Here is a 17,839-nt window from a genome sequence, read left to right as displayed (position 1 = left end):
TCCAATGTGAGGGCACTAAATATGGAGTTGGGAAGAGATACACAGTTGGCTCATGAGAATGACTCAAGCCAGCTGTAGCACATCATTGAACTATGGGTCTCTAATGCATGTATCTAAAGAATAGAGGTACTTAAGAGGGGCAAACCAAGCCATGTTGCTAAGGTTACCCCCAAAGATAACCTGGCATGTACAGGACACCTCCCCATTGGCTAACAGAATCTTAAGAAGTCTAGATTGTCAGACGAACACTGGATGTACCAGTGCATGTCCAACAACCAGGTGTCTCCATTTTAATAACTGTCATGACAGAACAATGATTAGACAGCTTTGGAGGTTATCACATCCTTTGAAGGGTTTGTTAAAAATGCATCCTACTAGACCTTACCCTGCAAAGAATCTGATGTTGTAGATCTGGGATGGGGTCCAGGCATTTACATTTGGCAAGCAAATTGCAGGTAGTAATCACACTCATCTACTGTTTACTTACTCTGTGGCTTGGATGACTGAGAGCTTGAGGTCTAGTGACTTTTAACACAGTGACTTTATACTCAATACTCCTTGTTTTGCCCTAGGCAGACAGGGCTATTTTTTTAAAGTCCCGCTATGCAAATTATGATCCTAATTCATATCTATTGAGAGCATCCCAAACACCAGACAACAGACACGTTACCCCAGCTCATCCTAACAGTGGCTCTGTTATTACCATCCCCATTTTGCACATGATGAAACTGAGGCCCACAGAAATTTCCCAAGGAGGTGGTGCCAGGATTCAAATCCAGTCTGTCTGACTCCAGGAGCTGCATTCTAAGCATGACACTCTGCTGCTTCTATAAAATAGTGTTCCTCTGAGGGTCTTTGGCTTTTGGCCAAGCTATTTCAGGCTGAAGTTCAGTTCAATTTCATGGGCATTTAATTGAGTGTCTGTGAAATGCCGGCACTGGCATAAAGTGTCTTATTTAATCCTAGCAGCAACCTTATGGAGAAAGTGTGCCTGCTGTTTTCCAGAAGAGGAAAAGTAGGTGCAGAGAGGTCCTGTGGCTTGCCCTGTGCTGCAGAGGCAGCTAGAGACAGAGTGGGAGTTTGTCACTCCTTCCTTCACCCACACCTGCCCAGCTGAGGCTCCTGGACAGTTCATTAGGTAACATAAGGCAGCTTTGATTCACTGACACTCTTGAACATTTGAGCATGTTTCTGGCAGTCTTCATTTTTGACTGTTAAATGTCTGAGTCTGTAAATAAAACATTAGTGTACAAATGGGGAAGACAGACGTAGCCACCACAGTCTTTAAACACCACATAGAGTGGGCTAAGAGTGGCGGCAAGGTGGAAGGACCGGGCGAGTGCAGGGAAAGGGTTAGTAGTCTCTGTAGGATCACAGGCTCCCTGGAGGAGGATGCACAGGAGTAGGCCCTTGAAGCCTGTGTAGGATTTCAGCAGCCCAGAGGGAAGGCCAAAGGAGGGGCCATAGCAGGGAGAGATTTGGTAGGTGCTGAACCTGAGGTCCCAGGGCCTGAGGCCAGATCCCAGAGCTCGTGAACCCCGCTAAGAATCTCCCTTCTCTCCTTGGCAGGTAACTAGTTTCATGCTTGATTTGTGACTGAAGATGTTGTGATTTTTCTCCTCCAGCTGATCGATCTTCTTTTCCATTACCTTAAAACAGCTTTTTGTAACCTTCTTTCTCCATAGTGGCTTTTTCTTCCCGGGCCTCTGTGCTCAGAAGGTGGCAGCTGTAAGCACCGGCGCCATCAGACTGGGGGTTGAGGAGCCTGGATGTGACCAGATGCTCAAGCGCCTCTTTTTGTTCTCTTCGAGCTGAGGTTTGTTTCTGTCCTTCATAACCACTGGCAAGAAGCCTGGTCCAACTGGAGTGGCTCTGGCTCACCTTGTGAGCACCCTGTTCCTGGGAGAAAGCTTGGGATAGCTATCAACAGCTTCCTGTCATCTGGCTCTCCCAGTGGCCTGAGTGCTTTGCACCCTGATTCAGGGACATTATGTAGTCCCTTTCCACTGTCCTCTGGCTCTAAGAATGGACACACTTCTTTTGATGGAGCCAAATGAATGGCACTTTTACTTCTGAGCCCTGGCAGCCTGTTCTGGTGATCATCGTAATCTTGAAGGGCACTTGTGGGGTTCCAGGGCCCCTGGCTAATGGCCCTCTGCTGGGGAAATTCTGCAGTCCTTTTGTGGGTTATGGATAAATCACAGCCAGAGCCAACTTCTGCTTTATGCTCAGAGACACTCTCAAGTGCCATGGCGTCAGTGGTCTCTTGCCCTGAACCTTCTATTAGAAAATCAACTCACCACTGCCATGGGACTCAAAGACTGTGTGAGGGCCCATCATTCCTGGCTATCAGTTTCATGGATTCTGATCAGAGTACCTTTTCTTCATCTTTCCCTTACAGACAGAACCCTGATATAAATCTACCACTGAACAGGGATTGGTGTATATGAAATATGGCAGGGGTCAGGGACAGGATTTTCTGAGTAGCACATTTTCTTATCAGGTGGCTACCAATCTCCTTCACATGGTCTGGATGGCATCACCAGCAATCGCTTGATAGCTGAGGCTTGCTGTGAAAGTGTCACTGTGATGGCCACTTCTCAGACCTTTATATACTTGAGGCACTCAGGAGAGGCTTCTTCACGGACTCTGTTTTTACCACGTTCCTGCAGCATATCATCCGAGAAATCTCTCAAATTGCTATGTTGGAACAAGTGTTGCATCTGTCTGTGTGGTGGATGGATATTGTCTGGTTCCTCCTGAGGCCATGCAGCCCCTTTCTAAATTAAAATCTCTAAGCAGTGTCAGAAGACTTGTTTAGGACTACTTCTTTCATAATTGTTCTAGTCTTAGCAGGACTTTGAAAGTTCTCAAAATGACATGAGTTTGACTCTCCCAAACAACCAACCACACAATCCCTCCTTTGCCCTGGACACACTCTGGTTGGAATACAAGCCTCTCAGCATATGAATTGAAAGAAGCAATATGGCAGACACAAAGTTCTTTAGTATACCCTGGAGCAGACTTTTTTTTTTTTTTTTTTAAGTGAAAAATCTATTCAGGTGTCAGAACTCTGGATTTAGTTGCCTACAAGGAAAACTTCAGTTCATACTCCACTTAGCATCTAATGCATAGATGGAGCTGTGGTACACTAGAGGAAATGAAGACACACTTGAGGCTCAGTGCTTGCTCTCGTGCAGCTTATAATGCAGCCCTTGAAAACCAACTGACACTTCTTGCTGTTGGGTAAGCTTCTTTTTTCCCTCTTGTTTCAAAATATTTATTCATTTATTTATGCCATCACTCGTCACCCAGAAATGTAGCATTTAGTGTAACAGCAAAACAGAGACCAAGCTCAATCTTCAGAACCAGGGTGTTTAAATGATATGAGACTTTCTGTACTAGAACAATGGTAGGATGGACAGATAGGTAGTCTTCACTAACTCCTCTTAAGAGTGGGCCACTCCAGTGTTCTGTTCATTTGCTTTTTCCAGTGATTTCCTCTGCAGCATGGATGTGGCATCTTCCTTTCCCCATCTTCTTCCTCCCTCATCTTCTCCTGACACACTTTCTGTTGAACCAGTCACCTAACTGCAGAGCTGGAAAGGAACTTGAAGGTTCAATCAGTCCATCCTCAAGTCTCAGTCAGGATGCCACAGTAAGAAGTTGGACTGTCCTATGTGAAAAGATATGAAAGGAGATGTTTCCATTGATTTCCCCTTAGCCCACTTAAGGTGTTCTAAATGCACTTTCATGTTCAGCCTGAAAATTCTCTTTGACCATATCTTAGTGCATTTCCTGCTATTATATCACAGACAGGGTGATTTATAAAATAAAGAAATTTATTTCTTAGAGTTATGAGGACTGGGAAATCCCAAGGATGAGGGAGAATCTTGCTGGGTAATAACATGGTAGAAGGGTGAAAGGACAGCAGAGCCCATGCAGTTGAGGGGTGAGGAGGAGTATTAGTTAACTTTTCATCACTACAACAAAAATACCTGAGAAAATCAACTTAGAGGAGGAAAGAATCATTTTTGGCTCACAATCTCAGGGGTTTCTGTCCGTGGTCAACTGGCTCCATTGCTCTGGGCCTGAGGTGAGGCAGAACATCATAGCAGAAGGGCATGGCAGAGCAAAGCTGCTTGCCTCATGACAGCAAGGGAACAGAGAATGAGAGAGAGGTAAGGGGGTCTGGGGACAAGATATAATTCCCAAGGGCACTCCCTTCAAGTAGGTCCCACATCCTACAGTTTCCATGACCTCCCAATAGTCCATTCAGCTAAGAATCCATCAATGGATTAATCCATTGATGAGCAGACCTTGATTTAATCACTTCCTAAAGCCCCACCTCTGAACATTGCTGCATTGGGGACCAAGTCTTCAACACATGAGCCTTGGGGAATATTCCAGATCCAAACCATAACAACAGGGAAGGAGAGAGGGATGTGATGGGGCCAAACTCATCCTTTTATCAGGAACTTACTCTTGCAATAACTAACCCACTCCTGTGATAACATTCATTCTCTTCCCTCATGACCTAATCACCTCTTAAAGAAGGCCCCACTTCACAACACGTGTGTTGAGGATTAAGTTTCCAACACCTGAACTTTAAGTGACACATTCAAACTATAAGAGACCATAGTCTATCTTGTTATGTAAGGAAAAATATCATATGAGGATCATCACTTCCATGTTCTCAGACCAATGCTTTCCTTCCTGAATACGGCTCCCACCTCTACCTCATCAAGATCTTTCTTGGGGCTGGGCACAGTGATGCACGCCTGTAATCCCAGCATGTTGGGAGGCTGAGGCAGGAGGATCACAAGTTCAAAGCCAGCCTTGCCAAAAGAGAGGTGCTAAGCAACTCAGTGAGAGCCTATCTCTAAATAAAATACAAAATAGAACTGGGGTTGTGGCTCAGTGGTCGAGTACCCCTGAGTTCAATTCCTGGTACCAAAAGAAAAAAAAAAATCTTTCTTGGGGAGGGTAGAGTAGGAGAAGAAATGGCATCAAAGACTATGCCAGGAGACCCAACCTGAACCCAAGAGATGCCCCAGGATGGATGTGGAAAGGGTCACCTGGAATCAACTGGAAACTGGCCTTATATAGACAAGCACTTAAATTTCTCTGACAAGGGAGGATTATGGCAGGAAAAGGCAAAAAAAAAAAAAAAAAAAAAAAAAAAAAAAAAAAGACAAAGCAATACTTATGGAAGAAGAGTTGAGAAAAAATGACCAGAGGAGGCCTAGTGATTTTGTGGAAATACAGGTCTCAACTGGTATCTTCAAGTTAAAAGAAATATGAGCATAAAGGTTTAAATGAATATTTAAACATTTAAATGAGTCAGGTAGAAGAACCTGGGAGGGAAGGGAGTCTGGTGCTGACATATAACCATTCCTAAGCTTTCATAGTCCTCTCTTCTGATCTTCTCTTGAAGTGCCACTCAGCCTAAAAGCAAGGAGCAAGGGACTAGAACTTCCCCCAATAGATGGATGCTTCTTTCTCTAACTGAGTCAGAGTGAACTGTACAGTATTTGTTGACAGATCCTTGGTTGAATGTGCTGTGCCCATCCTTGTCCTTCACACTGTACCCAGACCCTAGGGCCCAATTGATAAGGGGGAAATTGAGCTGTCCTGTTCACAGCTGATCTCTAAACCCAAGCAACCCTTGCAATAACACTAGCTTTGGCCAGAATACCTTACCAGGACTCAGCAACCTGCCAAAGTGGTGACATGCGCTTCATCTGTCCTGAGATGTCAAGCCAGGACTTACCAGCCAGCAGGACCTACCAGCCAGCCTGGCTGTCATGATAGACAAGGGTGGGTGTGAGTAGGTGGGGAGAAGCCTGGGTGTACCTGCAGCTATTGAGAGTCAGGGTCAGTTTTATATCCACAGGCACATTTTTAGGAACAAATTATTGACGTTGTTACCTAAGCCAGGCATAGGAAAAGGGAAACCCTTTGCAAAATTATTTTCTTTGCTACCAAGGTCATTGCTGTCCAGCCAGCCATTCATATCCTCTGCGAGGCTGGGCTCAGGTTGCCACCGTATGCCCTGGACTGAGCTCACTGTGTGCTGACCCAGTGTGAGTTGGGAAGAAGCTGAGGAGAGAAGGGTGGGAGAAGTCTAGATCTCCCAGGCCCTGGAAGACACACAGCCTTGATGTAAAGGAGCCCAGAACAAGTAAATAGGAAATGAAATCAGAGGGAGAGCATCCCAAATGCCACCCCAAATGCCAACTCTGAGGGGCCTATCCTGGTGTTGGGAGCAGGGAGTAGCTGTCTTTGCCATTGGAGGAAGGAGCCGGCCTCCACACACTTGGCATGGTGGGGAAAGGAAGAAGACGCTTCTTCACTAGCATGGCCCACCTGGAACTTGCCTCCTACTTAGATCCACATAGCACTTGTCTTCTAAGCAACTCAAAAAGTGAATAAACAGATACAACTATTGACCTCATAATTTAGATAACAGGATGGATATCAGGGCAGTTTATTATCATTTACTGCTTCCCTCTTTGAGAGAAGAGAAAATGAAGGAGTGTGGAAAATAAATCAACTTCTTAGAAATTCGGCCCAGTTAGTGTATTGACATTATCAAGCAGCTACCGTGTGCCAGACTGTTTGGCTAGGGAGACATGAAGGGTGATAGGTCATAATTCCTGTCCAGGAGATCCCAGTCTGGTGAGAGCCGAGGCGTGCACCAGGCACTCAGGAAAGCCACATCCACTGTGCTGAGTGAGGGTGCATCAGGAGGGAAGAAGGGGAGGGCTTCTCAGAGGGCGGTCAGCCGAGTTCAAGAGACAAAAAGGACATTGATGCTATGTTCTATTTTTTACATCCTTATTATATGCCAGTCCTTTCACAAATATGTTGTTCAAGTCCAGATGAGGAAACAGGCTTCAAGAGGATTATCATGCCAAGTGGCAGGGTCAGGACTTGAACTCAGTGCCGCCAACTCCATGGCCCAACAATCAGGCATTGCATTTTTAAGGCCCGTCTCTCAAAAGGTTTTGTTCTAAACTCTGGCCTATGACTGATTGAGGGCTGAGGCCTGGGAAGCATCCTAGAGACCCAGCGCAGCCCCCTGGCCTCCTTACACCTTGAGTCTCTAAAAATCCTTTGGAAGAAGGGGAGCATTAGGCTGTCTTGTGTGGTTGAATTGGATGGTTGGGGGTCCAGAAGAGCAGTTCGTGCAGCCTTACGGAGAACTTCCACCTGTCTCCTTTGTTTGCCAGGACCTGCCTGCCAGCCAGGCAAGAGGTACCTCCCAGCCCAGCCATAGCAAGGAGAGGAGGGCAACTTTGGCTTGTAAAGAGGAGCCTGGCTCCCCAACCTGTGTCTGCAAGAGGCCCTTCCTGAGGCTACAGAGCCACTGCTGCTGTTTGCTTTCTGGTCCTGGTTCCAGGTTCCCTTTCCACATTTCACCATTTTGAAGCCCAGTCGGTCCCTTGGTTTTCAGAGATCTGAAAACTAGAAAGCAGCCATATCTTTCTAGAGGGGAGTTGGACATTCTGCTGGGGTAATGGGAGATGCCAAGTCCAAGGTCATTTTAAGATCCTGATTTGTTTTATGACTTTAAGGAGATTTGGGAGTTGGGAAACAAACAAAATCATTCTGTCACAGCAAAGGAGAAACATTTTTGTATATCCCTTCCAGCTTTTCATGTGGCATAAATGATTAAAATACAACCAGAAATTCCACTAGCAAAAGAAAATTAATAAAAATTGTATGATGAGCATATGAAGATGGATGGGGGAAAGAAAGTCTCTTAGGCTCAGAAGCTCTGTGTCCTGATTTGAATCAGCTTATAGTCAGTCATATGTGTCCTTGAACCACAGTGACTGTTCTTCCGAATAAGTTGGCCTGTCTGAGTCCATGTAAGTGGAAGCCCACAAATCGAACACTGTCAGCTATCAGCATGTCTTTCTGATAGTTTTCCAAGGAAGTCCAGTGGCACCCAGCCCTCTGGCCATATCACGTGGCTGTCATCCTTGGGTCCTATGAAGATCTGTGTGAGTGTAGTTGTCTCCCAAGGAGCTTTTTAGGCAGGGTCACATCTGCCTAAAAAGGCCTTGGTGTGTTGAAATTAACATAATACAATTCCATTTTTTAAATCACAATTTTAAAGAATACATTAAAAAGAAAAGCATACTTTTAAAATGAAATGAATTTATATTTTCAAAATGCACAATATTATAGCATATGCTGCCTTAAGATTTTTTCTGATTCCTGAAGTGATGGAGGTGGTCTCACAACCCTGGAAGAGACTTTTGGGGAAAGCTAATGTCATTTTTCAAGACCTTGCTATTTTTTTCCAAGAAGTGAAAAGCCAGGGTTGTCTGTTTTGCTGTCTTCTGTGTCCCGCTGCGGGACTTTCTCTGGCGAGCACAGGTAGCTTCGATTGCCGATAAGCTGTTCGACCGCCTTCAAAGCGCAGTCGGCTTCATCCCGCTTCTCTGTGCCGCTCTCAGGATTCCCACTTGCAGGAGGAAGGGATCAACCCTTCCCCGCACTTTCTTGAGGTTTTCATCTTTCAAGCTCTCTCCAGTTGTTGCTTCATAATGTCAAAGTCTCAAGCTTTGGAAGGTGTCCAGGGGCAAATTCAAAAGTGCACAGTGTCTAGTTTGATCATGAATCCACAAAACCAGCTGTCTTCCCATTTTGGAAACAAGTCCTGTACAAATAGCGAATTGGAGCTGTCGCCCTGCCCTTTCCTGAACTGCACCCTTGTCAAGAGGGAACGCTGGATATAAACAAAATTTACACGCACATGACTTTGCTGGGCAAAATAATTCTCCTTAGAAAGCTGTTTATCTTGAATAAAATGTTACTCCCATCCTGCCAATTTCTTTTTTAGTATCAACTTTAGAGTTTATCAACTACATTGGGAAATCAGAGTTATTACTGCACTTTCATAAAAACCATTCTATTGTCCCAAACTTTGTGTCTCTTTACATCATCACTGCTGAGTTCTGTCCCCTCCTTCCATCCTCTGCCATCTGGGAGGGTGGGGTCCGGGGGAGGGGAGGCAGGGAGAGCCAGACAGAGGCTTGGGGGACCTTAAGTGTGTTGGGAAGCAGGCCAGGTGTGCCAGGCTACTGTGATAACATGAATGTAGTCAACTCCCCCACAAGTGAGAACTGTCCCAGAAGCTAGATTAGGGAAGTAACGGGCTACTTGCTTTAATAAAGAGACATGGAGAGAATATCCTGTAGGTGATACATTTGTAAACAGCATTGATCTCATACCATGAGCTTTATCTGTGACTCTTTTCCATGAAAACCCCATAACAAGTAAGTGTTAAGTCAGCAGACATTGGAAAGAACTCCAGTAACTTTACCACCCCACGCTTCCCCTATGAAAAACTTGTAGCTGTGTGTGCTCATTTGACACAAGAAATGATCAACATGTTTACCTGGGTCTGCTGTGTATGAGTTCTTGAGTTAATTATTGATGCCATAACCATAATTTTATATGAATATAATGATTTGCTCTCAAGTTCACAAAAACCTGTCCATGTCCTTGTGTGGTGGATGATGTATATAATGTAAACATATCCATTGTGTAGTCTGGGGAAATAGCCAGGGAAAAGCAATACCAGGGTGAGTGCTGGACACTAGTGTCCTGGCAAAAGTCTTAGACCAGTTAGTTCTCCAAGGATAGAAGTCCTATTTGTAGTGGATGCTGATTTCTGTAGTATAAATACAGTAGTCCTCCTTTTCTAAGGTTTTTTTCTTTCCAGGGTTTCAGTTATCTACAGTCAACTATAGTTGGAAATGGAAAATTCCAGAAATAAACAACTGATACATTTTAAATTGCATGCCATCCTGCATATTGTGATGAAATCTTGTGCTGTCCTGCCCAGGACATGAATCAGCCCTTATTCAGAGTATCGACTCTGTATATGCTGCCCACTCATTAGTCTTAGGAGCCTTAGGATAACCCATTAATCATTCCAACAATCCTTTTGCCTGAGTCCATCTTCTGTTGCTAAAACAGACTACCTGAGACTAATTTATAATGGAAATTTTATTTCAGCTCACAGTTCTAGGCTGGCAGTCCAACTGGCATGAGCCTCCTATGACATCATAACAGTGTAAAAGTGGAAAGGCAAGGTGTAGCACGTGGAAAAGGGAAAGCATGAGGGCAGACTCAGTTTAAAACAACTTTCTTTTACTAGAAGGAATCCACTCCCATGAGAAAGGCATTAATCCTTCTTAAAGATTTAATCACCTATTAAAGGCCCACCTCCCAACATGGCCGCAGTGGCAATCAAATTTCAATGAGTTTCAGAGAGGACAAACATATTCAACTCCCAGCACCTTTCAAACTGGCTTCTTCACCTGTGAAAAGGGATCTTGCTCTGTGATTAAAGAAACAGCATTTTGCCAAGGAAGGAACACTAACTTTGGAGTTGATGCCCTGTAATCTCATCCTGCAGTACAAATCACTACCACAGGATCTCTTGCAAATGACTTTACCTTCACTCTCGTACCTGGAAAGCAGAGGTGTTGACATCATAGGTTAATTAGAAAGAGTAACCAAGGTTAATTAGGAAGAGTAACCAAGGTGGTATCATATCACAAACCCCAGCCTATGGTAACATGTCCACTGTGGTTATGGCCAGGTTGTGGCATTACAGGTGGTTTCACTTTTCTTCACTTTTTGCCCATCTGTGTTTCGTGTTGCACTGGTAAAAATTTAACCACCAGCTCTCCAAAGAAAAGACTCATAGTGCTTGCCCATTTCCATGGTGTAAATACTCCCACCATGGCTGATTTCAAGGCACCACCATGACAACACTGAATGTGGAGTTGGGAAGACATATGCACAAGTGGCTCCCACAGGCTGGTAGAAGCCCACTTCAGCACACTGCTGTACACTCAGTGTTTTACTTAGGGGACAACTTAAGGAAGAGGGACAATATTGAGTGCCAGCATTGTGCCTGGCATATTCATTTTCATCTCTCTTTCATCCCCAGCCCATAATAATCTAATGGAACAGCGCAATGATCTTGAACAGCCAACCATGTGAGGTGGGGGTCTTCCGGGAGCCAAGAGCCCTTACCTTGCTCCCCATCTGCTGGGCTCCCAGACCTTGGGGAACCTGTAGAGGAGATTCTAAGATCAGTTCACCCAGCAAGAATCAAGCAGACAAGTGTAAGGTTGAAACTGCCTTAGAGGTAAACAGGAAAAGTCCCAGTAAGCAAAGGGCTTGAGGGGAACACAGGCCCAGGTGGCCACATCTCCAACTAGCCTAACCTTGACCTAGAACCCGGTAACACAGCAACTGGGTGTGCATGTGGGGACACATGGGCTCTGCAGATCTCTGGAGAATACAGAAGAATGGGACATTAGATGGCTCCTGACAGGCCCCCAGTGGATCATCAGGCACATACAACCAAGGGGCAGAGACCCAATCCCACACCTTGTAGCATCTGGTTTCAGCCTCCCGGCACTCAGTTCAGACTCTGGCCCACAAGTAGGTGCTCAAGCTAGGGTGGAGCTTGTGGTGGAGTCCTTGCCTAGCATGCCCAAGGCCCTGGGTTTGATCCCCAGCACTGAAACAAAACAAAACAAACAAACAAACAAAAAAAAAAAATGATGCTTAAGACATTTGTGATAATGCTTGGTTTGGGTGGATTCTTTAAATTTTTAATCAATGAATTTTATTCCTTCATAGCTTACCTCTTGCAGAAGGGATACAAGACAGCTCAATAAATTCCTATTGAACAAATAAGTAAGTCTTAGCCCTAGCCAGTTCCTGGTTTTGCATGTTCCTGAGTAGAAAATGTGACTTTAAATCTAAATGGGATGTAAAGTGTTAATACAGGTTGCCAGTAATTTTTTTAAAAGTCTTCTGACTTTTCTGTATTTTTCAAATGTATCTTCAAAGAGCATGGATTGTTTCTGTTATTTAAAAAATGAATATATTTTGTAAAAATAACTTGCAAAGAAAAGTGAAGCCAGAGTGTTACCAGCAGTTAAGGCTCCAGAGGGGTCGTGTCCCTGCTATGAGGCTCTAAAGTAAGGGTCCTGGCTCCCCCAGGGCTTCTAGAGCTCTGGCCTGCACCTGGTGGGCCCAGTGCCCACATCCTCACCATTATCACAGTTCTGGGTATTTCAGCCTCTCTTCCTATGGGCCTCCCACCTCCCGGGGACTGACTAATAATGCTCCCCTGCATAACGCCCAGGCAGACGGTGGAAACATAAGTACAAGTGGAAACAGATGAGCCCTCAAGAGGAGTAAGTAACGGGCCACACTCACCTGGGATGACCCGCAATGTAGAAATCGTTTGAGCCTGCATCCCTACCCCTCTCCCTCCACCTGCTCCCCAAACCGGAGGAACACACTGGTAGAGAAGTCCCCAGCCTGGCCAGCCAGTCCCACACTCCCATTTGCTGACCTCCTTCCAGAGAGCTGGGTCTCTGCTCCTCACTGTGTGATAAGTGGACCAATTCCATTTCCTCCAAAGTGCTAGGGCTTCCCTGAGAAGGGAATGCAGAGCCATGGGTCCTCCATTAAAGTATTCTGGGGTTGTCAGTGAGCCTTCCCACCTCCTGAGAACCTTGACTCTTCCTTCTAGCCTGAGATCACAGTTTGGGAACTCCCTGTGTTCAGGGTTTTCATTAAAGACACAGGTGGAACCTGGCGGGGAACTTCCACTCTCAACCTGAGAAAGTCCAGGAGGTTTGGGACAGAGACACCTTCGTGCCTCCAGTGTCATGAATTCTTCCATCAACCCCATGAGGTTGTGGTTACCCTATCCTCAGGGTGGCTCACCCGGAGGCAGGCGAACGTTTGCTCCAGGGTCCTGCTGCCACACAGTGGTACCCAAGGAGATGTGACCATGGTTCCTCAGAACTGACCTTTTTTGTGTGTGACAACTTTATTGAGATATAATTTGTATATCACACAGTTTGCACAGTTAAAGTATACAGTTCATTGTTTTCAGTGTAGTCACAAAGTTGTACAACCGCTACTGTCCATCTCAGAATATTTTCATCACCCCTCCAAATAGACCTTCACCCTTTAGTTCTCACCCCCAGACCCTCCAGGCCTCCCTGCCCAATGCAGCTTAACTGCTTTTTGTCTGTGCAGATTTGCCTGTTCCGAACACTTCATATAAATGGAAGCGTACAGTATGTGGCTTTGTGTGTGGCTCCTTTCTCTTAGCGTCATGTTTTCAGGGTTCATCCATGTCGTGGCATTTGTCAGTATTTGATTTCTTTTTATGGATGGGTAGTAGTATACTCTTATATATATGATACATTTTGTTTATCCATTATCAGTTGATAGGCACTCGGATTGTTTCCAATTATTGGTTATTTTGAATAATAGCCAAGGAACATTGATGTGGACGTATGCATTCATATCTCATTGGTATGTTCCACATATCTTCACTTAAAATCCCTCAGTGGCTTCCCACTCTTCCTAAAATCAGGTTCGAATTCCTTACCTTGGTCGATAATGTTTTTCCTCCTGCTACTGAGACTCCAGGAGACCAGGGACCTCATTCATGTTCCCAATTCTCCCTGGCACCTAGCACGATGCCTGGCACTCATAGGCACTCATTAAATATTTACCAAATGAATCATGGATAATGATGGCAACAAGTGAGTCACTTGTTCACAGGATTCCTTTAGCCTGGGTGTCTCCCTCAGGTGATGGGGAAAATCAGGCGACTGCTGAGGCCGCGTTGACTCCGCTTGCTAGCTCCTGCCGCGTTCTCCCCTCTCACTCACCTAAGGGACCACTGCTGAAATAGGAAAAGGCTTGGGGAAGTCCCCACAGTCCTGAAATAAAGAGCCTCATTGGGTTCCAGCTACGACCTGGGTTCTGTCTCCCACCAGCTTCATCCCCCAGCGTGTAATGGGGCAGCCTCTGACACTGCCGACCAGACCAACAGCCATCTCGGCCCGTTTCCAGGGGTGCCATGAGGGCTTCTCTGAGGCGGTTGCTTCCCTGAGAGTTGGGGAGCCACACTGTGACAAACTGCATTTCCTTTAGTAAAGATGATTGCCTTTCTGCGTGTGTTGTTTGAAAAACTGTCCTTGAAGAAATTCCAAGAGGAAACTGTATGCCTTCTGAGACTTAATTGCTTTTTTCAAAAAACACTGTTTTCATTTCCCCACAGATATGCACTTATTTGGCCATTATCCAGCACATGACGACTTCTATCTCGTAGTGTGCAGTGCCTGTAATCAGGTCGTCAAGCCACAGGTTTTCCAGTCACACTGCGGTAAGTGGACTCCTGCACCCAGCGGGGGCATGGGCAGCCACCGCTCCGGGCACAGTCGCCTGTCCCTGGCCCCCCCAGCAGGGTCGCCCTGTGTCTGTCTTTGCCCAAGGCTGTGGGTAGACTCTTCCTGGGGCTGCTGCCTCTGCTTGTAGGGTAACTGTTTTAGGAACTGTAGTCCTGCTGAAATGCTCAGTCCAGTGGGGAAGAAATGAGAGAAAATCTGTAACTTGTCATGGTAGAAGAGGCCAGGTTGAAACCATTGGCCCAACCTGGTGGTCTCTGCAGGTAACCAAGGGGAAGGGAGAGCAGTGGCTTTAGGACACGCTCCTGCATTGTCTCCTCTTGAAAGAGGAACTGGAGAGAGGCTTCCCAGACTTACAAAGGGGACTGGAGCCAAAGGTGGCCCAGTGCATAGGTCATTGGATGCTGCCCCCAGGAAATGGCAGATGAAACCTCAGTTCCCACTTATCTTTTTCTAATGATCCCCCCTTTAAAAAAAAAAAAAAAAAAAAAAAAAAAAAAAAGAAAAAAAGGAAAGAGAAAAAAAAAAAAAAAAAAAAAAGGAAAAATAAATCCAGCTATGTCTGGGAACTCGCTTTCCCTTTGCATCATAGCATCCTTGATGTAATAAATTCCTTCAGTCGGTCAGCAGCAACCCCTGGACTCCACACGGCCACTGCCCTCAGGCAAGAATAAGCAGCCAGCTTGCCTTAGACAAGAATCCCTCTAATCTCACTGGGAGGAAGTCTCCTTGTCTTTAACAGGGAGCTGGACCAGATGATTGCCAAAGCTGTCATTTACTGTAAGCCCAAAGCAGTATTTCCCAAACATTTTATGAATTCCTTAGCCCCTTTTGATGAACATAAGCTTTACTGTTAAGGTTTTGAAGCACATTCAATATTGTACCTTAAAAAAACCAAAGCAATTATAATATTGAATGAACTTTTGCAAATGACACATTTCCCCTTTCTTACACTGGGGATTTCTGATTTTCCCCCACCCCTTTAATTATCTTGCTGTAATAAACAGGCATAAGATAAAAGAATTAAATGTGTTTGGGACTATAGAATAGTTCATGTATGTACTAATACCATTTATGAACACATGTATATGATCCATATATATCTGCATATATACAAACTCTCTGTGTATATGCCGTAGGTGTATTTCGGCTTGTAACATGTAGAAAGAGAACCAGGCTCAAGGGGCACTTTTGTGGGTTAGTGGAAGACTGACAGGCCAAAGCAGAGAAAGAGCCCTAGAAAGTGCTGTGCAAAGAGCTCTGTTGAGAGACAGAGTCCAGCTCTGTCCTTGGGCTGCTTAGTTAATGTCTCCAGACTTTGGTTTCCTTGTCTCTTCCATGAGGAGGTACCTCCTGTGGACATACCCATTTCTAACATTTTCACTTCTGGCAGTGGGATTGTGGAAGGAGCAGGCATGTTCTGAGCATGCGTTGACCTTCTTGCTCAATGTTCTGTGGCCCATGGCCCTGTCTGCCTCCTGGAAGAGAGAGGGTCAAACCTTTCTGAAGGGAAATGGTCAGGGGGCCCGGTGGTGGTGCCTCCAGCTGAAGTGGCAAGTGGGGTATCAAAACCTGAGCAGTGGGGAAAAGTTCCCACCCCACCAGTGGCTCTGTGAATGGCCTGGGAGCTCCTGATCAGTTGCCTCTTTATGCCTCATGGTGCAGCCAGGACCTCATCCTGAACATGGTCACAGTGCACTCACTCACAGGACGGTGCTGCCACTCCAGGCCCTGGGGTGCAGCAGTGAACAAAACAAGTGAAAACCCTGGCCCTAGCTTGCCATCTACTGGAAGCCTTCCAAACCTTCCCTGGGAACTTAGTTTGCCAGCAGTCTTTGATAGAAGGATCCTAAAAGGGACCTGGGATCCCCCTGCCCTGCAGAACTGCCTATGGGCAAAACCCCATCTGGCTAGCAGAGGAGTCTCTAGGACTTGGTGTGGCTGATTCACGTGCCTCCTTCTGTCCTAGGGCTTTTGGTGCAAGAACCAAGACTCAGCTTAGGGGACAGCAAATGGCATTGTGGCCCCCTGCTCTGAGCAGTGGCAGAAAATTAGTTTGGGGCTTTGGGGTTACTAACTTCATCACTAGAAGCCTGGTCTCCATTGAGTTTCTTGCTGAGCCAGCTGACAGGCAGCAATGGGGACATAACCACAGCTCAGCAAATTGAGGCACTGAAGCCTCTCTCATCTTCCAGGTGTGTGTACCAATAATCCAAGACCCATATTTATCAGGACTGTAAGAGAATGCAAGGCAGAGCTCAGAACCATGGCAACTCTTCAGGGGAGTATTTTTTAGTTTGTCTAAGAAATGCTCCTATAATTTCATGATTACTCTAGGCTGCTATGACAGAATATCACAGGTGGATGCTTATAAACAACAGAAATTTGTTTCTTGCAGCTGTGGAGGCTGGAAATCTGAGGTCAGGGTGCCCACATGATAGGATTCTGGTGAGGGCCATTTTCTGAGTTGCAGATGGCCACCTACTTACTGAATCCTCATGTAGCAGAAAGAAGATGAGAGAGCTCTCTGGGACCCGAGTTTTAAAGACAATGACCCCTTTCATTACATAACTGCCTCTCAAGCCCACCTCCATCACATTGGGGGACAAAATTTCAACATACGAATTTGGGGGGATGAAAGCTTTCACTCCATAACAGTCTTTTTCTGCCGTTTTGCCTTATATGATGTACCTTGCTCTTTTCTTCGAGTTAGTAAGAATTCTAGTGTGATAAGGGCCAGGCACTATGCCAAGTACTTTCCATATCTCTGAGCATGTAGCAGCCCCATGAAGTAGATATGAATTGATACCCATTTTGAAGTTGAGGAAGCTCGGGCTCAGGATATTTGGTGTCTTGTCCCGGGGCCTGAAATCTGGATGGGTGCAGGGCCTGATTTCTTTCATATGCAGCTTCACAACAGCGGCTTGGTCGTCATCCTCACCGCCAATCTCTATACACAAATATGGAAAGCAGAGGTGTGGGCAGTTTAACTGGGGCAGGGGCTCAAGCCCAACCCACCTCACCTTCCTCCCACTTCCCCCAAGCCCCACTGTCAGGGCTCTATAGAGCATCTCTTGACGTTTGTTGATGTCATGGAGATGACAGGCTTTGGAGTCAGACAGAGTGCTCACAGGACTGCCCCTCTTTGTGACCTTAGACAGGTCGCCTCATCTTCTCCACCTTGGTTTGCTCATCTGTAAAATGGGCTAGCCAGCCTGCCTGGCAAGGTTGTTGGAACAGCCGGACTGATGGGAGGCCTGCTCACATCACCCCCAACTGGATGGGATTCTTCTCTCTTGATATCCATAGAGCTCTGACCTCCTGTGCCACTTGCTGCCTTCTGCCACGCGATTGTCTATGGACTGTCTCTGCTTTCAGCACCAGGATATTCCATTTCAGTTCTGTACTCCCAGCACCCTGAGAATGAGTTCATCACAGGGGCATGACAGCGTTCAGGATCTCGGTGCTCTGGCCATTCGAGCTAAATTGAGGTGGGGGAGGTGGCAGTTGTGCGGTTAAAGAAAAATTGTTTCTTGCTCCACACTTCTGACACCAAATATGTGGGCTTTCCACAC

At 45.9% G+C, this 17,839-nt stretch overlaps 1 protein-coding gene across 12 annotated transcripts in view; it reads left to right on the top strand.

Moving 5' to 3' along the window:
- Positions 1–17,839, top strand: part of ATXN7L1 (ataxin 7 like 1) — a 235,901-nt gene that overhangs the window by 65,692 nt on the left and 152,370 nt on the right. For all 12 annotated transcript variants that reach the window (XR_013765528.1, XR_013765532.1, XR_013765533.1 and 9 more), the window contains one exon: positions 14,138–14,242. Coding sequence is in view for 7 of the 12 variants with exons in the window: in XM_079149996.1 (XP_079006122.1) it covers positions 14,138–14,242 (105 nt within the window). In the remaining 5 variants the exon portion in view is untranslated. The remainder of the gene's footprint in view (positions 1–14,137; positions 14,243–17,839) is intronic.

Source organism: Sciurus vulgaris (genome assembly GCF_902686455.1).
Source record: "Sciurus vulgaris genome assembly, chromosome: 8".
Taxonomy (NCBI): Eukaryota; Metazoa; Chordata; class Mammalia; order Rodentia; family Sciuridae; genus Sciurus; species Sciurus vulgaris.
The sequence above is the reverse complement of the archived record's forward strand: the minus strand, read 5'-3'. Positions and strand labels throughout refer to the sequence as shown.